At 48.4% G+C, this 21008-nt stretch overlaps 1 protein-coding gene and 1 long non-coding RNA gene across 3 annotated transcripts; one reads left to right on the forward strand and one right to left on the reverse strand.

Moving 5' to 3' along the window:
- Positions 1 to 18: 18 nt before the first annotated feature.
- On the forward strand, positions 19 to 2628 carry LOC120311125. Its single transcript, XR_005557533.1, has 3 exons — positions 19 to 392; positions 1266 to 1903; positions 2101 to 2628. It is a non-coding gene; the product is annotated as an uncharacterized LOC120311125 (long non-coding RNA).
- A 3405-nt stretch (positions 2629 to 6033) lies between these two features.
- Positions 6034 to 19849, reverse strand: LOC120311122 (H-2 class I histocompatibility antigen, Q9 alpha chain-like). Of its 2 annotated transcripts, XR_005557532.1 has the most exons (7): positions 19650 to 19849; positions 16311 to 16586; positions 13337 to 13612; positions 11920 to 12201; positions 8079 to 8165; positions 7436 to 7566; positions 6034 to 6993 (listed from the first exon to the last, which is right to left on the reverse strand). XR_005557532.1 is itself a non-coding variant. In XM_039350295.1 (6 exons), exons 1-6 carry the CDS (start codon positions 19711 to 19713, stop codon positions 7502 to 7504), a joined length of 1050 nt encoding a protein of 349 aa, XP_039206229.1. In that variant the 5' UTR covers positions 19714 to 19847; the 3' UTR covers positions 6034 to 7501. The 2 variants fall into 2 exon arrangements, 1 of the variants encoding a protein (XP_039206229.1); XM_039350295.1 differs by having other exon boundaries at positions 6034 to 7566; positions 19650 to 19847.
- Positions 19850 to 21008: the final 1159 nt, after the last annotated feature.

Raw genomic sequence — 21008 nt, forward strand, 5'->3', positions numbered from 1 at the left:
AGGAAATCCCCTTCCAGGCCTTCCGCCTCTTGGGGGGAGGGGCAGAAATGGGGGGCTCAGAAAAGCGGGAGGGTTATCTGGACCTGGGGGGAGGGGCGCAGGCGAGGGGAGACCCCGCAGAGCCCCTGGCAGTGAAGAGGGGAAATCAGGTGGAGCTGCCAAAAAAAGCCAGAGCAGTCTTGGGCGGCATCAACCGAGGGGCAACATGAAAGGAAGACGAGAAATGAGAATCCCGGTTTATCCTGCACTAGTGAGGCCACCCTTGGAATGCCGGGTCCGCTTCTGGTCTCCACGACTCAAAAAAGATGCTGGGAGCCCAGAAAGAGTCAGAGAGGAGCAATAAAGGTGATAAAGGAGGGTTAAACGGTATGACGAACCGCTGGGAGAGCAAGGTATGCCAAGCCAATGGCACAGAATAATTTGGGTGTGTGATTGTCTGTCTGTGTGTGGTTGTGTAATAATAAGTGCCTGCCTTTACTTGAGGGGCTGTCCCAGAGAAGGGGGGAGGGACTTCTTCCCCAAAGCCCCAGAGGGCAGGAGAAGAAATAAGGGGTGGGGGCTTGTTCAAGAGGGACCCAACCTAGAAGGAGAAATTTTCTAGCAGTGAGAACAATTAATCGGTGGAATAATTTTCATCCTGGAATTGTGAGTGCTCCATCGCTGGAAGGTTTCAAAAACAGACTGGAGAACTGTCAGACTGGGATGGTATTAAATGTCCTGCCTAGATTTGACGGTTGGACTAGAAGACCTCTGAGGTCCTTTCCAGTCCTGTGATTCTGTGTTTAGGTCATGACATCACGAATGATCTTCGCTCTGGAGAAAAACGCTCAAAGGCTCTCGTGGCATCTTCAAGGGAAAGATTTGTCTTTCTAGGGGAAAATGTCAGAGGTATTTTCTTCTCTGGGGAAGCCACGAATCTTTAGGAAGCTTCAAAGTCTTTGGTTTTCCCACAATAACCTAAGATGGCTGCTCTCTCCCTGGGAGCTTCTTCTGGGGAATCCTTGGACTGAAAGAATAAATCCTGGTTTCTTATTAGGATTGAACAAATTCAGCTGATTTCACATTTCCTATGATGAACAAAGTATGGGAAACATTCAACGGTCTTTTCATTGAATCATCTGCTTTCTTCTTCAGTCAACTTTCCTCTGAGCATGTACAGAGTGAAATTTAGGCCCTGTATGTGGGGAAGAGGAGGAGATAGCTTGATAGCTCAAGAATGTAAAATATAGAACATAACAGAATATAAATCTTCGAACCTCTTTCAGATCCGGAGACTCTCAACAAGGCGGGACCAAAGAATTTCCGGAAACACGGATGAGCTGGAGATTGGCGCTCCCTGCTGGTTTGCAGCTTTGCAGTTTTCCCTCTCAATTAGCAAAGGTTGGAAGCCAAAGGAATCCCAAACCAGCCAGAGGTTTATCCAGTGGTTCTCCACCTGTGGGTCGGGACCCCATTTGGGGTCGAACGACCATTTCACAGGGGTCGCCAAACAAGGCTGTCCGCCAATTTTTTTCCCCTTTTCTTTGGCCACACCCCTGGCACCCGGTGATGTATAAGTGGTTGGGGGTCACCACAACATGGGGAACTGTATTATGGGGTCGCGGCATTAGAAAGGTTGAGAACCACTGGGTTAATCGAACTATGTAGAATCAAGCCAGCCACAGTTAGAACTGATTAAATTACTTCCAGACTGTCTAAGCTCCCGTTTACTTTTTCGGCTCCCTTGTGAAGCCAGGATGTTGAGTACATGAATAGCTCACTTATAAGAAAATCCCAAAGCACATAGCTGGCACAGGAAACTAGAAGCTCTGCAACAGTCCCATGACCTAAGGTGGGCAAAGATGGCGTGACATTTAGCTATTTTGCATAGCAAACGAGAAAACTTTCGGGGGCTGCAATCCAGGTAACCAATTAATATTATATGTTATGCATGCATTATCAGGGGGAGGGAAAAGGGATGTGTTGGGTGGGCAGAGGGATGTATGAAAATCACCTTTGATTATAAAAACTGCTGTAAAATTGTAAACGGGGCCTCGGTAGCTTTCAAAGCCGAGGTCACTTTCATCTTGGTACCAAAATAAAAGTCTTTTTGTTTTCCAGATCTTGGGTTTGGTGATCAATTGGCTTCGACACCAAGCTAAGACCCAGTTTTGGGAACAACAGCCCGATGTGAGGTTATGGAAAGGCACCTCCCGGGTGCATGACTGACCCACTAACATCCACTGTGTGAATCCGGCTTCGGTGGGTCTGGAGAATCCCTGGGAAATGAGATGCTGCGCTGCTTCCTGAGCCAGGATTTTGGGAAGGAGCCAAACACAAGACAGGCTGAAGCAGCTCAGGACAGCCTTTGCCTGTGGGAATCAGAGGAAGGAGAGGCAGCTGCCCTGCCCAAGCATTATGGGGCCTCTTTCTCCAGGCACAGCCCCCCCCCCCCCTTGCCTCATCTGTGGAGCCCCCTGATCTACCCAGACACAACCCCCCCACCTCTCCAGGCTGCTTCCTTAATGATGCCTATGTTGTATATAGTATGTATCTGTTGTATATACCGTATATGCCGGCATACAAGGCGACCCGGCGTATAAGACGACCCCCGTCTTTGGCGCCGAGTCGCATTCCTAGAACGTTGTCTTATACGCTGGAAACTACCAGTATTTCTGGCATATTTATTTTTATTTTTATGAGACTTATATACCGCTTTAAGTGCAAGCACTCTCTAAGCGGTGTACACCAGTAAGCAATGTATATATATTTATATTGTCCCTAACAATCTGGGTCCTCATTTTACCTACCCGGGAAGGATGGAAGGCTGAGTCAACCTTGAGCCGGTGGGATTTGAACCGCTGACCTGCTGAACACAGTCCGCTAAAGTGGCCTGCAGTACTGCACTCTAACTGCTGCGCCACCTCGGCTCTTATAAAACGACCCCCGTCTTTGGCGCCAATTTTAATGCTTGTGGAAGTTGCCTTATACGCCGGCATATACGGTAGTATGTTTAGGTGTGTGTCATGTGTTCACCTTGGAGCGGGCAACTAAATTTCATTTCATCAATGTGCGTTGCTGTGCCCATAGTAAAAAATGACAATAAAGGTTATCTTGTCTTATCATATCTTAGCTTATCTTATCTCATCTTGCCCTACCTCACTTTATCTTCTCTCGTCTTATCTCATGTTGTCTTATCTTATCCCGTATCTTATCTTGTCTTGCCTTATCATATCTTGTATCTCATCTCATCTCATTTCTCTTACCTTATCTTACCTTACCTTAATCAGAATTTAACTGCTTCCTTAGGGATGCCCATCTAGTACAATATGTGATGATGTGGGCAGTTATATGCACCCCAAGAAACGCACATGTTACACCTCTGCTCTACCAGCTGCATGGATTGCCAGTTTGCTTCTGGGTCCAATTCATGGTGCTGTTTTGACCTTTAAACCCCTTCCTGGAATGAGACCCCCTCTTCCCAATTACATCCACCCAGCCCACCAGCTCTAGCAGAAGAGGTATGTTGTGGGTCTTGTCTCTTAAGAAGCCAGATCTAGTGGGACCCAGGAGATCGGCCTTTTCTGCAGTGATCACCATCCTTGATCTCCTTCCAGAAGTCTCTTAAAATATGCTTGTGTGAATAGGCTCGGGGATCTCAAGGAACTGGTGAACTAGCAATGGGGCTGCATTCCTTATCACATCATATCCTTTCCTTGTAGTCTCTTAATAATAAACTGATTTGTTAAAAATTGCACAATGTTTTTAAAATACTGCAGTAAGACTCATGTAAGATTCTCAAAATGAATATAAAAATGAAAGCAGAGACTTTTGTTTTAGGCTGAATGGACAAAGAACTTGAAAAAGAAAAGGAACTTTGTTGTTATCCATGTTGACAGCAGTGAGAATAGTCAAATTAAGCGCTTTAATCAAAGAAAAGAATATATCCAACTTTGCTTCTACTTGGAAACCCCTTCTGTATATTGTGGTTGAGGTAGAAAAATATGATACATTGACTTTGGGTTTTGTTGATTAGAAAATGTTTCTTATCATAGAAATAGCTAGTACATATTAAATATGCAAAAATATAAAGTCGAGTGTAATGTTATTTTTATTCAACTGTGTTCAAGAGAACACCCAATTTTATTACTTGGAGGTGGTAAACAAAAAACTGGTATTGCTTTCATAGACAAGAAGGGAATATTATCTCACACCCCACATTTATCATTTCAGCTAAGAAGGCACCAAGTGCTGCCACCTTCCTTCCACTTTCCAAAGATTACTGCTGATTAATAAGGGGTGTAGTTGATTTTAAGATTACATTTTTCTTTTTTCTGAATTTTCGCTTTGGAGGCAACGTGAACGGAGAACAACGGGAACAGGAACAGGACTCAACATGCCGGATAGCTTTCTCCTTCCTCAAGCCAAGAAGCTGCAGAAGCTACACAATCCTTTCAGGAACCACTGAAAACAGGATGCAGATGCATGTGCGACTCTGGGACGCTCCTGGAGGCATTGAGAGGCTGGCAGTTTGCCAACTTCAGATGGGGGAGGAAAACCATCTGCCACATGGAGTTGGATCCCATTGGCACTCAGCCAGCCGCCATTTTGAGTAGACTGTAGCAGCCTTCCGCCATTTTAGGGACTGCAGGCATCCCCTTTTGTAACTCTGCCTCGTCTCTTAAGAGATTCTTTATTCAGGTACTGCTGTTGCCTCCCAACTCAGACACCCCGACTTTGGCCTGGAGCTGGTAAGAACTTGAGCCGAGTTTGAAAGAATGGGAGCTCCTGAAGGCATCTGGGAAGCCCAAAAGGAATGGGTGGGGGTGGGGGGTAGAAAGTCCCAATGCTTTCCACTCCTTGCCCAGAAAGCATCCACTATAATATGGGGAATGTCTTTCCCATCAATCGAGGCTCTCCCCCCTTTTGGGCCAGGGCATCCTGCTGGGCCCCTGAAGAGCCCAGAGAGGATCTCTCAGAGGCAGGAGAAGCTGCCCTCCTGCAAGGGGGCCAGGAGGGCTCCGGACGGTCCCTGAGCTCCCGTCTCCCAAAGGGCCGCTGGATGATGCTCAGAGGCCAGCCACTCGGCCCTCAGCCTGAGGCAAAGGTGGACCTGAGGGAAAAACCACCCCACCGAACCAAGACCAAGCGGCCATTTTGCGGAAGATCAGCTGGTGATGCTGGAGAAAGATCTAGACCCAGGAGCAAAATGGCTGCCTCCTCCCCAAGGAGCACACAGGAGCCCACCCCCCCAGTTCTTTCTCCTTCCAGGTTTTGCCTTGGTTCCTCCCCTTCCTCCCACTCAAAACGAAATTGGTCTTTCTGAGCAACAAGTAGAGTAAAATTCCTCCTGTTTCCAATCTCTTCAAACAGACAGCAACTCAGGTGAGAAGAAAAAAAAAATAGCATTTATTTTCAGCAAACTATTTTGGCAAACTTACAATACATGTGCAATTGTTAAGCAGGTAGCAGCCTGGCTGCGGAATTGATCTCATGTTCCATTTTTCTAAAGCATGAAAATCCATACATGGCAATCTGGAAAAATTCAGTGTTTGAATGCTGTATTTGGTAGATTAATTATTGGTCAAACATTGGATGGTCAAATATATGGTCAAATTAGTGCAATGTTTAAGTTAAATATTGAAGTACATTAACTACTTTAACGGCAGAAATCTAAGAAGGTACACTTTTTTTTTACAGAAATAATTTTTGTTGAAGATTCTTTTAAACATTGTACATAGCATTTATACAACTTACGTATACAAAGAAAAAACAAGATGGATTGATTATATTCAAAAGAAATATGAAACTGAAAAGTATTATCTTGCATACGAGTAGATTTTAGATAATTATCTATAGTTTTAATTATATTATTATTTTTGTTTTTAATTTGCTAATACTTCTTTTGAAAAGGAGTTAAAGTGTGTTTCGGTTTTGACTGACAGTATAGTTGGTTAATGTTAGTTAGATTTTGTTTGTTTATTTGTTACCCTGTAATCAGCTCTGGGAAGTGGGGGAGGGGGAGGAAGGGGTGGGAGGGGTTTATATTGTATTAAATTTGTAAAACTTTTAATAATAATAAAAAAAAAACACAAGAGACAGAAAAAACCCTCCCCTTTCAATCCCGGGAAGTATGAGGAACATTTAACAACTGATCAGCCTCCCTTAAAGTAAAACCAGCAACTCTTCCTCCTGTCCCTCACCCCATTCGCTCTAAACCCGGCTTAATTCAGAAGCAGGCCGACCCCCTCTTCTCTCCTCCCTCCTCATGCTGGGACTGTCCACTCCGGCTGCAAAGAGGAGGGAAAAAGCAGGCAGGGTGAGTCTGGGAGGGAGCCCAGAGAAGGAATCCCACCGTCCAGGCTGAGGAATCAGCAAAGATCAGCCAGGGAAGGAGCAGAAGCAGCAGCCTCAAGGGAGGGATCAGCTGGGTGGGATTTACAAGAGGGGAGGGGCAGGGCTGGGAACTGGCTCCTAGGTGGGCGAGAACCTGCCCCACAAGTATCCATGCCTCCCCTCAAATACACAAATCCAACTCAAGTTCACGTTGCCTCCAGAGACAAAGGCAAAAGGGTTCATGGGTTCAGGTCTCCCTTCAGCATCTGGAAGGAGGGATTCCCAGATGGGCTCAAGGAGGGGAGAGAAGCCCCCTCTCCATCCAGGATTGCGGGACCCTCAGGAAATCTGTTCTTTCCCTCCCCGTTGTAGAGGGAAGATTCCGATCTCCTCTTGGCAGGTGGGACTAGAACTCACCATCTCCCAGTAAGTCTCACTTGGTGCCCTCACCGCTAAACCAAACTGACTCTATTTTAATTATTTCAGCAGACCCAGACGCAGAGGGAACACAGGCAGGATGAATTAATGGGGGGAGGAGGGGGGGCTTTTAAAAACTGGGGGACTCTCCCACTTTTCCTCTCCCCCCCCCACCCAAAGTCTGGCAAAGGGATAGAATGGCTCAAACAGCAGCAGCAGCAGCTCCCTCCGACTCACCCTGGCTGGATCCTCTGTCACTTGCTGGAAAAGAAAGAAAAGGAAAAGAAAAGAAAAAGAAAAGGACGAGTGTTGCTTTCTTGGCTGATAGATGGAGAAACTCCGCTCTTTCTGACTCCAACTTCCTCCCTCTCTCCCACACATACAATCAAAGACACACAAATACGTGGAGAGAGTTTGAACCAGACTGCTTGGGCTAAAAGGCCCAGGAAAGAATTCCTAAAATTTATATGTGTATTAATACAGAGCAAAAGTTCAGCAATTCTTGAGCCCGAGGGCAGAGCTGACCTAAAAAGATACACATGGCTCCTAAGTCTCTTTTTCCAACCAGTTCCTACTCAGAGAGCCTTGTGATGGGAGACCAAGAGGAGATCCAGCTTTGGTATCCCCCAAAGCTCCTTGTCTCTCAAAATGCCCCCTTTTGATCCCAAATTTTATGGAGCTTCTGATTCTCATTTCACCGAACCTTTCCTTTCCGCCCACTTGGGAAACAGAGCAGCTTCTCAGACAGAGGGACCTTCCACCAGCTGGGTCATCTCATCTTCTTGAGGGTTCCTTGTCCCAGAGGTTTCTCCTTGAGGACCCCATGACGTCTCTCTGCAAAGACAAAAATCAGCGAAAGCTCAAAGAATCCTCCAGAGACCATTCAATCTCTCCCTCTCTGGGAGGAATACCTTCAGCAGACAATTCGCAGTCACTTTGCTTCATTAATAAAGACAGAAAGATTTTCAAAAACCAAAAGGATCTCCTGATTTGCCCCAAGAGAGACCTACTGCCTCTGAGATGGAGGGAGGGAAAGGGGGGAAGCAGCAGCAGCTGGGAGGGGAGGAAGATTCTCATGGAAATCCTTGTCTGCTGCTCTTCCACCGAAGCCTTTGAAAAGGACGGAGCTGGGATGCCTCTTCCCAACACAGAAGAAGATGGGACTGTCCCAACCTCAGACTCAGCCAAGTCAAGACTGGAGTCCCAGAAAGAGGCTGAGATCTCAGAGGCTCCCCAAGAGGGCTGGGAAAGCAGGACAGGAGGAAGCCCGGAAGAAGCTTCCCAAAGGGAGAGACTTGGGAGGAACTTCCCCATCTTCCTTCCATCACCCAGAAAAGGATACTTACTGACAAACCAGATCCCAACAATCACACCCAGCAGGACAAGGCCAGCCACAACTCGGCCGATCATGGGCCCCAGGTTGGATTTTGGTTCTGAATTGGGAGAAAAAGCAGATAATTGAAGGAGAGCCCAAAACAATCATCCCAATTGGGGGAGAGAGCTAAAATAGCGAAAGCTGGAAATTCTCAAAGTTAAAAACTTCTATGGGTTCCTCTTCCTGTCCCTCTAAGGGTAGCATGAAGGCTGCTTGCTAACCACCGTTAGGGGACGTTTCCTCTTCATGCTGCCTCCTTCTCTCCCCAGCCCAGCATGAAGGCAGCTGAATTCACCGATAGCTTTCCACTCCAAAGCAGCCCTTTGCCACCTTGTGACTCTCAGCAGCTTACAAAACAAAAACTTCAATATTGGTGAACAATACAATAACATTTGTTAAACAACAGTTTTTGTTCTGTTTAGAGGCTGCCCCAGTTTGTCATAATTTGGGCGGCTCTGTACATTATGTTTTTCTTCAGTTTGAGTGTTTGCCTTTAATTATTTAAAGTAAAACAGCTCATATCACCTAGCCCAGTGGTGGTGAACCTATGGCATGGGTGCCAGAGGCGGCACTCAGAGCCCTCTCTGTGGGCACGTGCGCCGTCGCCCCAGTCCTAGGCCTTCAGCTGGGTTTTATAAAAACTTTTCGCTTTAGGCCTCTGACGCTGTGTACGAAAAAGAGAGGTTCAATCAATCAGTCAATTTCAACTTCTCGTGGAAAAAAAATCTTGCAAAGTTGGAATTGATTGATTGAACTTTTTAGTCCCACCCAGTCTGCTGTTACCACCGCAACCACGCCCACTCAATGGGCCACACCCACCCGGCACCCGACGATGCATAAGTGGGTTTTGGGTTGCAGTTTGGGCACTCGGTCTCCAAAAGGTTTGCCATCACTGACCTAGCCTTTTTTTAAAATATACACTTTCATTTCCTTGGCCAGTCCAGAAATAGCAAAAAATTATATTTTGTGCTTCCAGAACTTCAGCATGAAAAATGGAATATGGTGACATCCAACTTCTGGACGGTCCCAGAAATGGCAGAAACAGAAGAACAGATTTTGAAGGGACCTTGGAGGTCTTCTAGCTCAACCCCCTGCTCAAGCCTTCCAGACAAGTGGCTGTCCAGTCTCTTCTTAGATGCCTCCAGTGATGGAGCCCCCACAACTTCTGAAGGCAAATTGTTCCATTTGGTTTATTGTTCTCAAGGTTAGGAATTTTCTCCTTAATTCCAGATTGCTTCACTCCTTGATTAGTTTCCATCCATTGTTCCTTGTCCTGCCCTCTGGTGCTTTGGAAATTAAGTTGACCCCCCTCCTCTTTGTGGTAGCCTCTCAAATACTGGAATACTCCTATCATGTCCCCCCCCCCCAGTCCTTCTTTTCTCTAGACTGGCCAAACCCAAAATCTGCAACTGTTCTTCATATGTTTTGGTCTCCAGGCCTTTAATCATCCTAGCTGCTCTTCTTTGCACTCAACATTTTTTTTGTAATGTGGTGACCAAAACTGCCTCCAAGTTGCATGTTGTTGTGGGTGCTCCAGTGGTTTATTGTTCTCACTGTTAGGAAATTTCTCCTTAGTTCTAGTTTGCTTCTCTCCTTAGTTTCCATCCGTTGCTTCTTGTCCTGTCCTCAGGTGCATTGGAAAATAGTTTGACTCCCTCTTCTTTGTGGCAACCCCTGAGATATTGGGGAGAGTGCTATCATGTCACTCCTAGTCCTTCTTTTCATTACACTAGACATACCCAATTCCAGCAATCGTTCCTTATATGTTTTAGCCTCCCCTGATCATCTTTGTTGCTATTCTTTGTATTCTTTCTACATCAGGGGTCTTCAAACTTGACCCTTTTGTGACTAGTGGACTTCAACTCCCAGAATTCCTCAGCCAGCGTGCCTGGCTGAGGAATTCTGCGAGTTCAAGTCCACAAGTCATAAAAGGGCCAAGTTTGAAGATCCCTGTTCTAGAATCTCAACATCTTTTTTATATCGTGGCGATCAAAACTGGATGCAATATTCAAAGTAGGGTCTTACCAAAGCATTATAAAGTGGTATTGCTTTGGGAGTCAGTTCTGTGGAGGGGAACTTTAAGTGTAATTTTCTCTTGCACAAAACTCAGGACTCCTACTGAATAGCTATCATGCCATTTGTGAATTGATGCTTGCTAAAAACAACAAAAACAAATATTTTATTTTGCCTGGGATATCAGCATAAAAATTAAATTTGAACATTTTTTTTTTGTATTGTGATGACAATCATTAATAAAAGATTTAAATTTGAATTCTGCAATTTTGGAAGTCCAGCGTAAAAAAGGTTAGGGGCAGTTATGAGCATATGCAGAGTTCTTTGAGAAAGGGCTTTTTCTCTGGGGTTTTATGCTGAGCCTCAGGAATTCCCATATCATAACATAAAATAATGTGTAATTTATTTCAAACAGCAGCAACAAACAATATTTTGATCTTTAAAAAGCAGGAAAATCGTGTTAGTCTCTGAGGGGAAAAACTCAAGACTTGGTGGCCCATTTTCGAACTCCTGGTGCATCAGTCCAGCCACTCTCTGCATTTCCTGAAGTGGGATGCAATTCATCCATTTTAGTCAAAATTTGTCTTCAGAAAAGGGGCTACCAGACACCTCCTGATTCTTGTACTTTAGGAATTTTAAACAAAAGCAAATCTGTTTCTGCTGTTTTTCTGCTGGAGGCCAGAAAGAGGGGAGGGACAGAAGCTAACAGAGGATCTAAGAGGATTTCATCAGGATCTGCCAGCTCTTGTGAGGGGATTCTGGAGTTTCCTTTGCATCCCCTGAAGCCATTTCTATGGTCTGGTCCCTGCAGCTTCACCAACTTCAAACACTGGAAAAATCAGTGGCTTAAAGCAGGGCTTTTCAACTTTTTCACCCATTGTACCACTTTTAGGATATAGCAGTATCCGAGTACCACCAGTCGCCTAGCAAGGTGTCAAAAACTTGATGACCAAAAAAAAAAAAGCAAAAAAGTGATAAAGTACAGGTAGTCCTCGACTTACAACAGTTCGCTTAGTGACTGTTCGAAGTTACAATGGCACTGAAAAATGCCCCCCAAGTCACAGCCGAGCAAGACACCTGCCCGCCCGGCGGTGCTCTTCCTCCTATCTGAGGTTTCCATTGTTGTGAGCATTTCTGTTGAGGATTGTCAGCGGGGGTGGGGTGGGGGTGTTTGGTTTTTATTCCCATCTGCTGCGTGGTTGCAGCAGGTTTTGGTCACTTCACATGACCCTGGGACACTGTGACCGTCATAAATATGAATCAGTTGCCAAGCATCACAAGACCCTGGAGAGGCTGCAACATTCCAGCTGATTGGTGCTTCTTCGGGGCTCGGCAGAAGTGCCAGGATCAGTGCTGCTTTCCAGCTGATTGGTGCTTCTTCAGGGCTCAGCAGAAACACCAGGATCAGCGCCGAGCTCCAGCTGGAGCCTGGCGCTGATCCTGGCACTTCTACTAGCCCTGACAGTCCCGAAGCGCCGATCAGCTGGAAAGCGGCACTGATCCTGGCGCTTCCGCTGAGCCCTGACAGCCCTGCAGCTCCAGCCGTCTCTCGCTCAGGCTTGTGTGGTGCTGCCACTGGTTCAGCTCATTCCCCTCCCCTGCTACCACTTTTCTAGGATGGTCACGTACCATCTGCCAGGTGCCAATGTACCACAGGTGGTACCCATACCACTGGTTGAAAAGCCCTGGCTTAAAGATCAAGTATGCTCACATCTGGACACATCTGGGGGTCAGATTCCTCTCCCACAGCCCTCCAGCCTGCCCAAGAGCCCAGCCTTTCCCTTCCTGCAGCCTCTCACCCTTCAGAGCCACGTCCAGAGGCTCCGGCAGGCCGTCGTGCTCCACGTGGCACCGATAGCGGCCCCTCTCTTTGGGATCGATCCAGATGCTGAACCAGGAGTGGAAGGTCCCATCCGCGTTGGGGGCCACGGAGCCACGTCGGGTATCCTGCAGCCAGACCTCCCCGTCCCTCATCCAGGAGGCCTCGATCTCCCTTGGGTAGAAACCATGCATGCGGCAGACGTGCATCTCCATCCCATCCTCCACTTCCATCCTGCTGCTCATGGTCACCTCTGGGGGCTCTGCAGAAACGGCACCCCCGGAATTAGCTCTGAGCCTCTCCAGAGCCTGGAAGGTGGGTGGGACACTTGGACAGGGCAGGAAAATTTCCCACTACTTCCCACTCTACACCTGCAGCATCTCCAAGAGTTTTAGGAAATGCTCCAGATCTGGAAAATCCTCAACCACAAGAACTCCGGATTGTGAGTCCTTCCCAGGGACTCAGCCTGAAAAACCTCCAGCAGCAAATTGAGGGTCCAAGGAAATTCCTCTCTGGCTGCTTTGAACTCTGAGTGATCTTGGATTGTTTCCTTCAGGGGAGGGAAAGTGGAGCTGCTCTTTTAAGTTCCCTTTCAAAACAACAACACAGAAGTTTCTCCCTACAACTAATACAGCTAATACTAGGGAAGGGGGGGTCAAGGAGCCCAGAGGGGAAGGGGTCGACCCAGTGGGAAGAGGTTGTCTAGATGGGAACATAACAGCAAATCACAGGAAACTATTATACTTTGAGCTTGTGGGATGAGGGGGTGTTCCTGAAGGTGGGGAGGGGGCTGTTTTGAGGAAAGATGCACTAGATCAGAATGGAGGGAACCTGTTTGGGGTTTAAGAGAAAGATCCACAGAAACTTTGGGAAGAAAAGAACCCCTCAACTTTGGCCTTTTTTGCCCAATTGGGGCACTGAGGATGTCTTATTAATGGTAGATATGGAGCCCCCTAGTGGTGGGTGAGAGAGGTGCACTATCAGGTGCAAGGCAGGGAAGGAGCCCCCTGCGGGATGTGGGGAGAAGAAGAGTTAATGGGGGGAAATTAAGGGAGCCCCTCACACTTGACTACAGTTTGACTAATGGGGATTTCACTGAAGAAACCCAAGTGCCCTTGTTGCCTCACTGTGGGGAATGAACAGGACACCCCAAGAGCTTCTCCTGCCTGATCCACCCAGACACCCGCCAGGCAGAGGCTGCGTTTCCTGGTCCATGGAATGGCGGCCTGGCAAGGGGAACCAATCAGGGCTTCCCGCGTCATGGAGAGGGGCTGGAAGGGGAGGGGAGGATTCCCTCCTGGGCAGTCAGACTTCAGACCAGGAACCCAAAGTGGCTGAATGTGCTCAAGAAATCCAACCATAAAGGAGGAAAATCCAGCCTGCATCCAGAGGCTCACCTGTCCTCAGCAGCGTCTCCTTCCCGTAGGACAGATACCTCTCCAGCCATTCAATGCAGATTTCCTCCAGGTACGTTTTGTGTCTCTGATTATATCCTGGATCAGCGTCCCATTTTCTCTGGGTGATCTGGGCCTGGGGTTGGGGAGCCACCCAGGTGAGGGTCTCCTTGTCGAAGACGAGGAAGGTCCTCCCATCGTATCCATACTGCATAAACCCTCTTTTGCTGCCATCAGCCTGGAGCTCACAGCCATACATCAACTGCAATGTGTGAAGGCCTGAAATAGGAAGAAGATGATGGTTTGGGGAGTCCTCAAGATAGGCACAGACACCCTTCCCTGCAGGGACTTTGACACAGGCACTGACTCCCCCATTTCCTCCCTCACATTCAAGGGAAAGAAAGCCCCCATCACTACCTGCCTCCCTGCATTTCCCTCCCTCCCAGGATGGAGCCCCTGAACCTCCCCAGGAAAAGGGAAGCTGGAAAAGCCAGCGGAGGATCCCAAGGGAGACCGAGAAAAGAAGGAGTCGCAGAAGAAACGGAGGGAGGGAGCCTCCTCCATCTTTCCTTCTGCAGTTCCTCTCTTGGGGAGACACTTGGGGGGAAAGGAAGGGATCCCAGAGAGGGAACATTTGCAGGAATCTGCAGCTACAAAGAGGGACTGAGAATCTCATGGCCTCAGAGAGAACCTGGTCGATCTGCAAAGAAGCTTGCAAGGATCCCTGTGACCATAAATCTTGATCTATGTTCACAAATATCACCAAGTCAGAAGGCTGGCTCCCTTTTTGGGCTAACCAGAAAGAAACCATGTTTTTGGGCAATGTGGGAATGAAGCCTTGAAGCGCCACAAAGGAACATTTGGAGGGAGAGGAAGATCCTCCTGAGCTGAGTCTGATCCTGCTCTCGAGAGGAGATTCCCTGATCTGCTCAGGGGAAAAAAGAGGTTCTGGATTTCTGCCCAAGAAGAGTCTCCTGCCATTCACAGGAAGGTACTGAAAATCTAGCTGCAGTTTTCAACTTCTGAGAACCAGCTCTGTCCTATTTCACAAGCATCAAAAGCTAAGACAGAAACCGTCTTACTTCAGTTGAAGATGAAATCTATTTTTGTTCATTGCAAGTTTGGCACAGAATTTAATATTTGTGCTGCAAAAACAAAAGCACAGGGATCACATTGAAAAGGCAAGTTTTATTATTAGTGTGAGAACGCTGTTAATGCATCTCTAGAGATCTACGCAGGAAACAATTCTGCCCCATCTCTGAGCCTGGATGTTCAGGTGATCCCCGAGGCCTGAAAAATAGTTCAAGGGTTCCTCCAGGGTCAAGAGGTTAAGAAAGGCTGCTTTAGAGAGGCTAAAATATATTTATATCTTTAACTGCTGTGAAGAATATCAGAAGCCACTTCTTTATGTCTTTTTTCTCCAATTTTTTTCTTTTCTTGTCCTTTTTAATTTCTTTTTGATTTCTTTCTTTTATTCCCTTTATGTTACTTTCTATTAGTTTATATCTTTTGTTGAAAAGGTTCAATACAAACTATATTAAAAAATTCAAAAAGCGAACAGGATATCAGAGATCATTAAAATGTATTGAAAACACAGAGATTAATGTCACAAAGCCTTGGCGTAAATCAAGGGAGGGACCACATCTGGAATATCGGGTGCAGTTCTGGTCCCCAGACCTCCAAAAAGGGCAGGAGGGAGGTGGGGAAGGTCCAGAGGGGGCGACCCAGAGGATGGGGGGGGGGGTGGAAGCAGCCTCCCTTGGAGGGAAGGTTGGGACATTTGGGGCTGTTTGGCCTGGGAAGAGGCTCCCCTCCACTCTGGCCGCTCTCCTTCCCCCTTTCTCCACCAGGGGGAGCCCTCTGGGTCCAGCTCTGCTCCCCTGAGAGGCCAGCAGGGGGCCTGGAGGGATCTGGGGCGATCCTGGGGATCAGGGGCAGAACAGGCAGATCTCTGGGGTGTCTGCCTGGGGGGGATGGGCAAGGAAAGGGCAGAAGAAGGGGGGCTGCACCTCCTTGGGATGAAAGGAGGGAAAATGGCTGATGTTTGTGGAGAAAGTTTACCTCAGCCCAAAGCAGCCTCTGGTGACACAGATATTTGCTTCCAATCTCTCCCCTAAATCAGGTTCCTTGGAGGTGAATCTTCTGCCCCAAAGATGGCAGAAAGGTGGGGGGGCTGCTAAAGAAGGCCTCCCCCCTCCAGGGCAGCCCCACCAAGAGGGCAGCGCAGGAGTCCAGCCGGAGGGACCAAGGATGGGAAGCCATCAGCGCTCTGAGCGACTCAGGAAGGGCCCCAAATGGGGGTTTCTTCCTTTTCTGTCCTTTTTTCCCCTCAAGATTGGGGGGATCCTGGAAGTGATCCTGTGCTCACCCCCCCAGAGCCCCCCCTGCCCCATTTGGCCTCCTGGCCTCTCCTTCCACCTGGAGGGTGAGAAGAAGCTCCTGCCATTTTGGGCCCCCCTCATCCCTCCAGAAAGAGGTGAAAGAGAGGGATCTAGTCAGCCCAGGTGGATCTGCAGTTGATCTCTCATTTCTCTGGGGTGGAAACAGACAGAAAAACAGGGACCTGCTTCCCCCAGGATCTCCTTAGGATCCACCTCCTTCTTTTCCGGGAGGGGATCCCCTCCCTCCCCCACAGCAGGGGATCCACCAAGGCCAGGACCCTCCAACTTTCATGGGGGGAGGGGAGATTTCAGTCTCTTTTAACTCAGTTTATATCCATATCCACATCCTATCGATATACAGAGAGATAGAGGGAGAACTTAAAAAATGATTTTATTAACTGCAATTGGCAGAAAACATCAGCTATGGAGGCAACGACAAGCTTATACTGACTTTTTAAAAACAGAATAAACATATTAAAAACCTTTTTAAATGTGGGGATGCAGCCTTTCCCTTTGAAGGGACCCCCCTTTCTCCCCCCTCTGGTTCCTGGGGAGGGGATTATGGGGCAGGAGGAGCCACCCGACCCATCACTCACCTTCGCTCTGATTGTAGCGAAGCCTCAGAGTCTCCAGGTTTCCTCTGAATTCCTCCTGATTGCCACGGGCTGCCTTGGTGTTCCAATCCCAGTATTGGGGATCCTCCTTCCCCACCTTCTCCATCCAGGAGACTCGAGGCTCCATCCTCCGGCTGTTGCTGTCGTAGTGAACAAAGACCTGACCGTCCACATATCCCAGAGAGACAAAATGGGGCAGCCCCTGACTGGGCTCTGAGATGACGGTGGAGAAATACTTCAGGGAGTGTGAGGAGGCACCTGGAAGGGACCCAGAGGGGCAGAGTTAAGGGGCTCCAGTCAAGGACCCTCATCCTATGGAGGCCCAATCTGAGGCTCTGGGGGGAGAAGAAGAAGAAGGAGGAGGAGGAGGAGGAGAAGGGGAAGAAGAAGGGGAAGAAGAAGGGGAAGAAGAAGAAGAAGAAGAAGAGGAGGAGGAGGAGGAGGAGAAGAAGAAGAAGAAGAAGAAGAAGAAGAAGAAGAAGAAGAAGAAGAAGAAGAAGAAGAAGAAGAAGAAGAAGAAGAAGAAGAAGAAGAAGAAGAAGAAGACGAAGAAGAAGAAGAAGAAGAAGAAGAAGAAGAAGAAGAAGAAGAAGAAGAAGAAGAAGAAGAAGAAGAAGAAGAAGAAGAAGAAGAAGAAGAAGGAGAGAGCTGGGGGGAAAGGAAGGGGGAGAGGATGGAAGGGGAGGCAAGAGGTGGAAGCAGGGAACAACTGAGAGGGAGAAAAGCAGCTTCTGGGGGGGGGCTGAAGGGTTGGAGGGCAGAGAAGGTGGGGTGTGAGAGAGGAGGGGAATGTCGGGTCCCCCAAACTGCCCCAATTGCACACTCCCCCCTTCCAGCAAGGCCTTCCACAAAGCTTGGGAGGGGGTTGATCATAGCTACCCAACTCTTCACATGATCAGTGACTCTCAACCTAAAGGCCTAAATTAATTTCTCAGATTCAGCCACTTGGACTTCAATTCCCAGAATTTTCCTCACCCGGAAGAAACCCACGGGGCCTCTCCACCCTGGCCCCACCCCCTGCCCCCACTGAGGCTGCTTGGGAGTTCCTGCTGCCAACTCCAGTATTGGGTGGGGGGGGGGCTCTGCTGTGGTCCTCTTCCCAAACTCAGCCTCTGTATGGAGGGTCCTGTCACCTTTAAAGCCCCTCTGGCAAACATACAACATTATTTCAGTTTCTATCATGCAAACTCCCATCTGAGCAGCATCAAAGTTTCTTCAGCCCTTCCTTGGATTGGAGGACAGACTAAAGTCACAAGACATAAAACTATGCTAAACGTGACTAACAAGGACTAAAGAAAATCACTATTAAGTCACTGTTTAGTTTTCATTGTCAAAACACAAACATGGAAGAGACTCTGAGGCTGCCCAAGGAACAGAAAAACAACAGCTTGTAAGTGGATTAAAAGAATTAAAAGAAAGTAAAATGAATAAAAGGCTGCTGGGAAATCGATTCAGCTGATGGAAATCCCCAAGGCCCCTTCTGGGTCTCCATTCTGAAAGCTCCTCAGGTCAGAAATTCTTCCAGGGCGCCAAAGAGCTTAAAGATCATTTTCAGGATCCTTCACGGGATTTATTTGGGCAGAACCTGGGTCTGCATGGAAAAGGGCAGGACCTCCAAAGCCCCCCAGAGAAATAAATACGGGCAGTCCTCGACTTACGACCATAACCGAGTCCACATTTTTGTTGCTAAGTGAGACATTTCTTAAGTGAGCTTTGCTCCATTTTACAATTTTTTGCCACAGTTGTTAAGTGAATCGTTGCAGATGTTAAATTAATAACCCCGTTGTTAAGTGAATCTGGCTTCTCCATTGATTTTGCTTGTTAGAAGTTTGCAAAATGGGATCACTGCAACCAACATAAATGTGAACCAGTGGCCAAGCATCCAAATCCTGGTCACGTAACTTATTCTGTATTACGTGATACAGGCAGAATTAACTCCACGGAAGGGATTCATGCAAATTACTTTATTATCAGGCATCCTCAAGACATTAACTCACAGTTACTGTAGATATTCTTCTGAGATATAGATTGTAATCTGGACCCATCACACAGGTAAAAAAAGATTAGCTTCTTCCATACTAATGAAGGTAACAATCCTCGTGGCTGAATTTCATAGAGATCTCGCTGACTGGCACATAGCCAGGATATCCCGTAATTAAACAGAAGTCCCTCTGAGTGGCCAATCCAAACACAGATATGACCAGGTAACATAAACTACGTTACCAAGAAGGCTTTCCCTTAATGAGACAGTTCTTAATTCCAAAGCTAGCTATATACTCTGACCAGATAGCTATATACTCTGACCAGCACAGTGATCATGAGGACGCTAAAATGTTCGTAAGTGTGAAAAATGGTCATAAGTCACTTTTTTCAATGATATTGTTACTTTGAACGGTCCCTAAATGAACTGTTGTAAGTCGAGGAGTACCTGTAGTCCCACTGCCCAGTCCCTCCAGTATGGTCTCCCAGTCCTTCCCAGTCTCCCAAGGCAAAGGCCTCGGCCTCCTTTTTCCTGCTCCTCCCCACAATCCCAGCGGCTTCTCAGAGATTTTGGGAGAGGGATCCCCAGATCCACTTCCTGCTCTGGGAAAATTTCAAACGGATCAGAGCTTTTCTCCAACAGAAGGAGGGGGGATCGGCCCCTCAGTGATCCAGAACCCGCTTCTTCCCCTCGTGGGGCTGAGCAGTGAGGGAGGCTGAAGTCTGCCTGAGAGGAGAAAGGTGTGAACGTAACGCAGGTTGGGCGTCCTCACAATCACGAATCCTCCTCAGGTCAGGAAGGGCCGGTCAGTTGGGGCCTGTCTGTGTCCAAGCAAGGCCTTCCTTCCAGGCTCCCCACCCAGAGGGGCTTCTCTCCTCCTGCCTCCAGCCCAGCCTCTCTGATCCTTCAGATCCTGGCAGTTTTGGAAATGCCTTTGGAAAAGCTGCTGCACTGAGAGTTTCTCTGAGGAGCAACTAGGCAGGCGGAGGGGTTGTGCGAAGGCAGCCAGGAAGTTTGGGAACTGACCTGGTCCCTGCAAACGCCGCTTTCCCACAACCTCCACTTTGGGGGAGGGAAAGAACCGCGCTCGGGGGCGCCCAGGTAGACTTGACTGACCTCTGGAGGCCCCCCCCTTGTCCCGTTCCCAGAGGGGCTCTCCTGGGGGGGAGGGGGGAGGCAGCCAAGTCCCATCCGCGCTTTGGGGTCCCTTCGGAGAGGGGCCAGAGGGGGAGCGGACTCGAAAGAGGACCGAATCGGGCTTCTCTTCCTGGCAATAATCTTTGGGGGAGGGAAGGAGAGATTTCCTGGATGGATCCCCACCAGGAGATAAAGGGACTCACCGAGGCAGCTCTCCCGCAGGGCGACCCCCACCAACACCAGGAGCGACAGAGAGCGCAGCGCCATCCTGGCCGCGATCCTCCAACTGCGATCCGCTCTCCAGAAGTCGCAGGCAGAAAAAGACGCGCTCCGGACGCTCAACAGCGCAACAAACCAGACCAGAAGCGGGTGATTGGTCAAGCTCAACCAGTAGAAAAAAACCTGTGCCCATGTCGTTACTGTTGCTAGGCAAAGGTCCAGGCGCAACCGGCTGGACAGGCGGGGGAAAGGAAAGCGAAAGTTCCATCAGGAAATCCCCTTCCAGGCTTTCCGCCTCTTGGGGGGAGGGGCAGAAATGGAGGGGGGGCTGGGAAAAGCGGGAGGGTTACCTGGGCCTGGGGGGAGGGGCGCAGGCGAGGGGGAGGGGAGACCACCCAGAGCCCCTGGCAGTGGAGGGGGGGGATCAGGTGGAGCTGCCCAAAAAACCAGGGCAGTCTTGGGCTGCATCAACCGAGGGGCAACATGAAAGGAAGACGAGAAATGATCATGTCGGGGTCCAATTCTGGTCTCCACGATTCAAAAAAGATGCTGGGAGCCCAGAAAAAGTCAGAGAGGGGCAGCAAAGCTGATAAAGGAAGGTTAAATGGTATGAGGAACCATTGTGAGAGCGAGGTATGCCCAGCCTATCGCACAGAAGAATTTGCGATATGTCTGTGTCTGTTTGTATCTCTCTCTCCCTCTCTCTCTCTCTCTCTGTGTGTGTGTGTGTGTGTGTGTGTGTGTGTCATAATAACTGCCTGTCTTTACTTGAGAGGCTGTCCCAGAGAAGAGGGGAGGGACTTCTTCTCCAAAGGGGGAGGGACTTCTTCTCCCCCCATCCTCCCTCTTAACACTCTTAACAACTTTGCAATTAACTCCGCCCAGGACATTTCTCTATTGAGCTGGTCTCACCTTGGGAATGCAGGAGAACTATGGGAAGATGGGGAGGCTGTTTGTTATAATCTTAGAGCAGTGGTTCTCAACCTTTTTAATGCCGCGACCCCCAACCGGTCGTAAGTCGAGGACTACTCAACTGGTGCAGCACCGTTTGCAGAATGGGACTTTTGGCAGGCTCAGCAGGGCAGAGACAGCCTGGACAATTCCGATTGGCTTTTGAAAGCCAATAGAATTAGACTCTATTCAAGAGAGTCTATTCTATTGGCTTTCAAAAGCCAATAGAATAAAAGGGAGTAGCACAGCTAAGGAAAAAGGGGGAAAAAATGGCGGACTGCGTTGTTTGGCAACCCCCGTGAAATGGTCGTTCGACCCCAAATGGGGTCCCGACCCACAGGTTGAGAACCACTGTCTTAGAGCCTCCACACGCTCCCACAGACATTTGAGAG

This window comes from Crotalus tigris, unplaced genomic scaffold, assembly GCF_016545835.1.
Source record: "Crotalus tigris isolate CLP2741 ecotype Arizona unplaced genomic scaffold, ASM1654583v1 scf7180000018317.730465, whole genome shotgun sequence".
NCBI classification, from domain to species: domain Eukaryota; kingdom Metazoa; phylum Chordata; class Lepidosauria; order Squamata; family Viperidae; genus Crotalus; species Crotalus tigris.

Excerpts from the sequence above, each read along its gene's own strand:
- LOC120311122 (XM_039350295.1), bottom strand. The coding sequence starts at position 19,713 with ATGGCGCTGCGCTCTCTGTCGCTCCTGGTGTTGGTGGGGGTCGCCCTG. Across the intron at positions 13,613-16,310 it reads TCGCTACAATCAGAGCGAAG|GCCTTCACACATTGCAGTTG; the intron begins GTGAGTGATGGG and ends TTCCTATTTCAG. Across the intron at positions 12,202-13,336 it reads GGAGACGCTGCTGAGGACAG|AGCCCCCAGAGGTGACCATG; the intron begins GTGAGCCTCTGG and ends CCGTTTCTGCAG.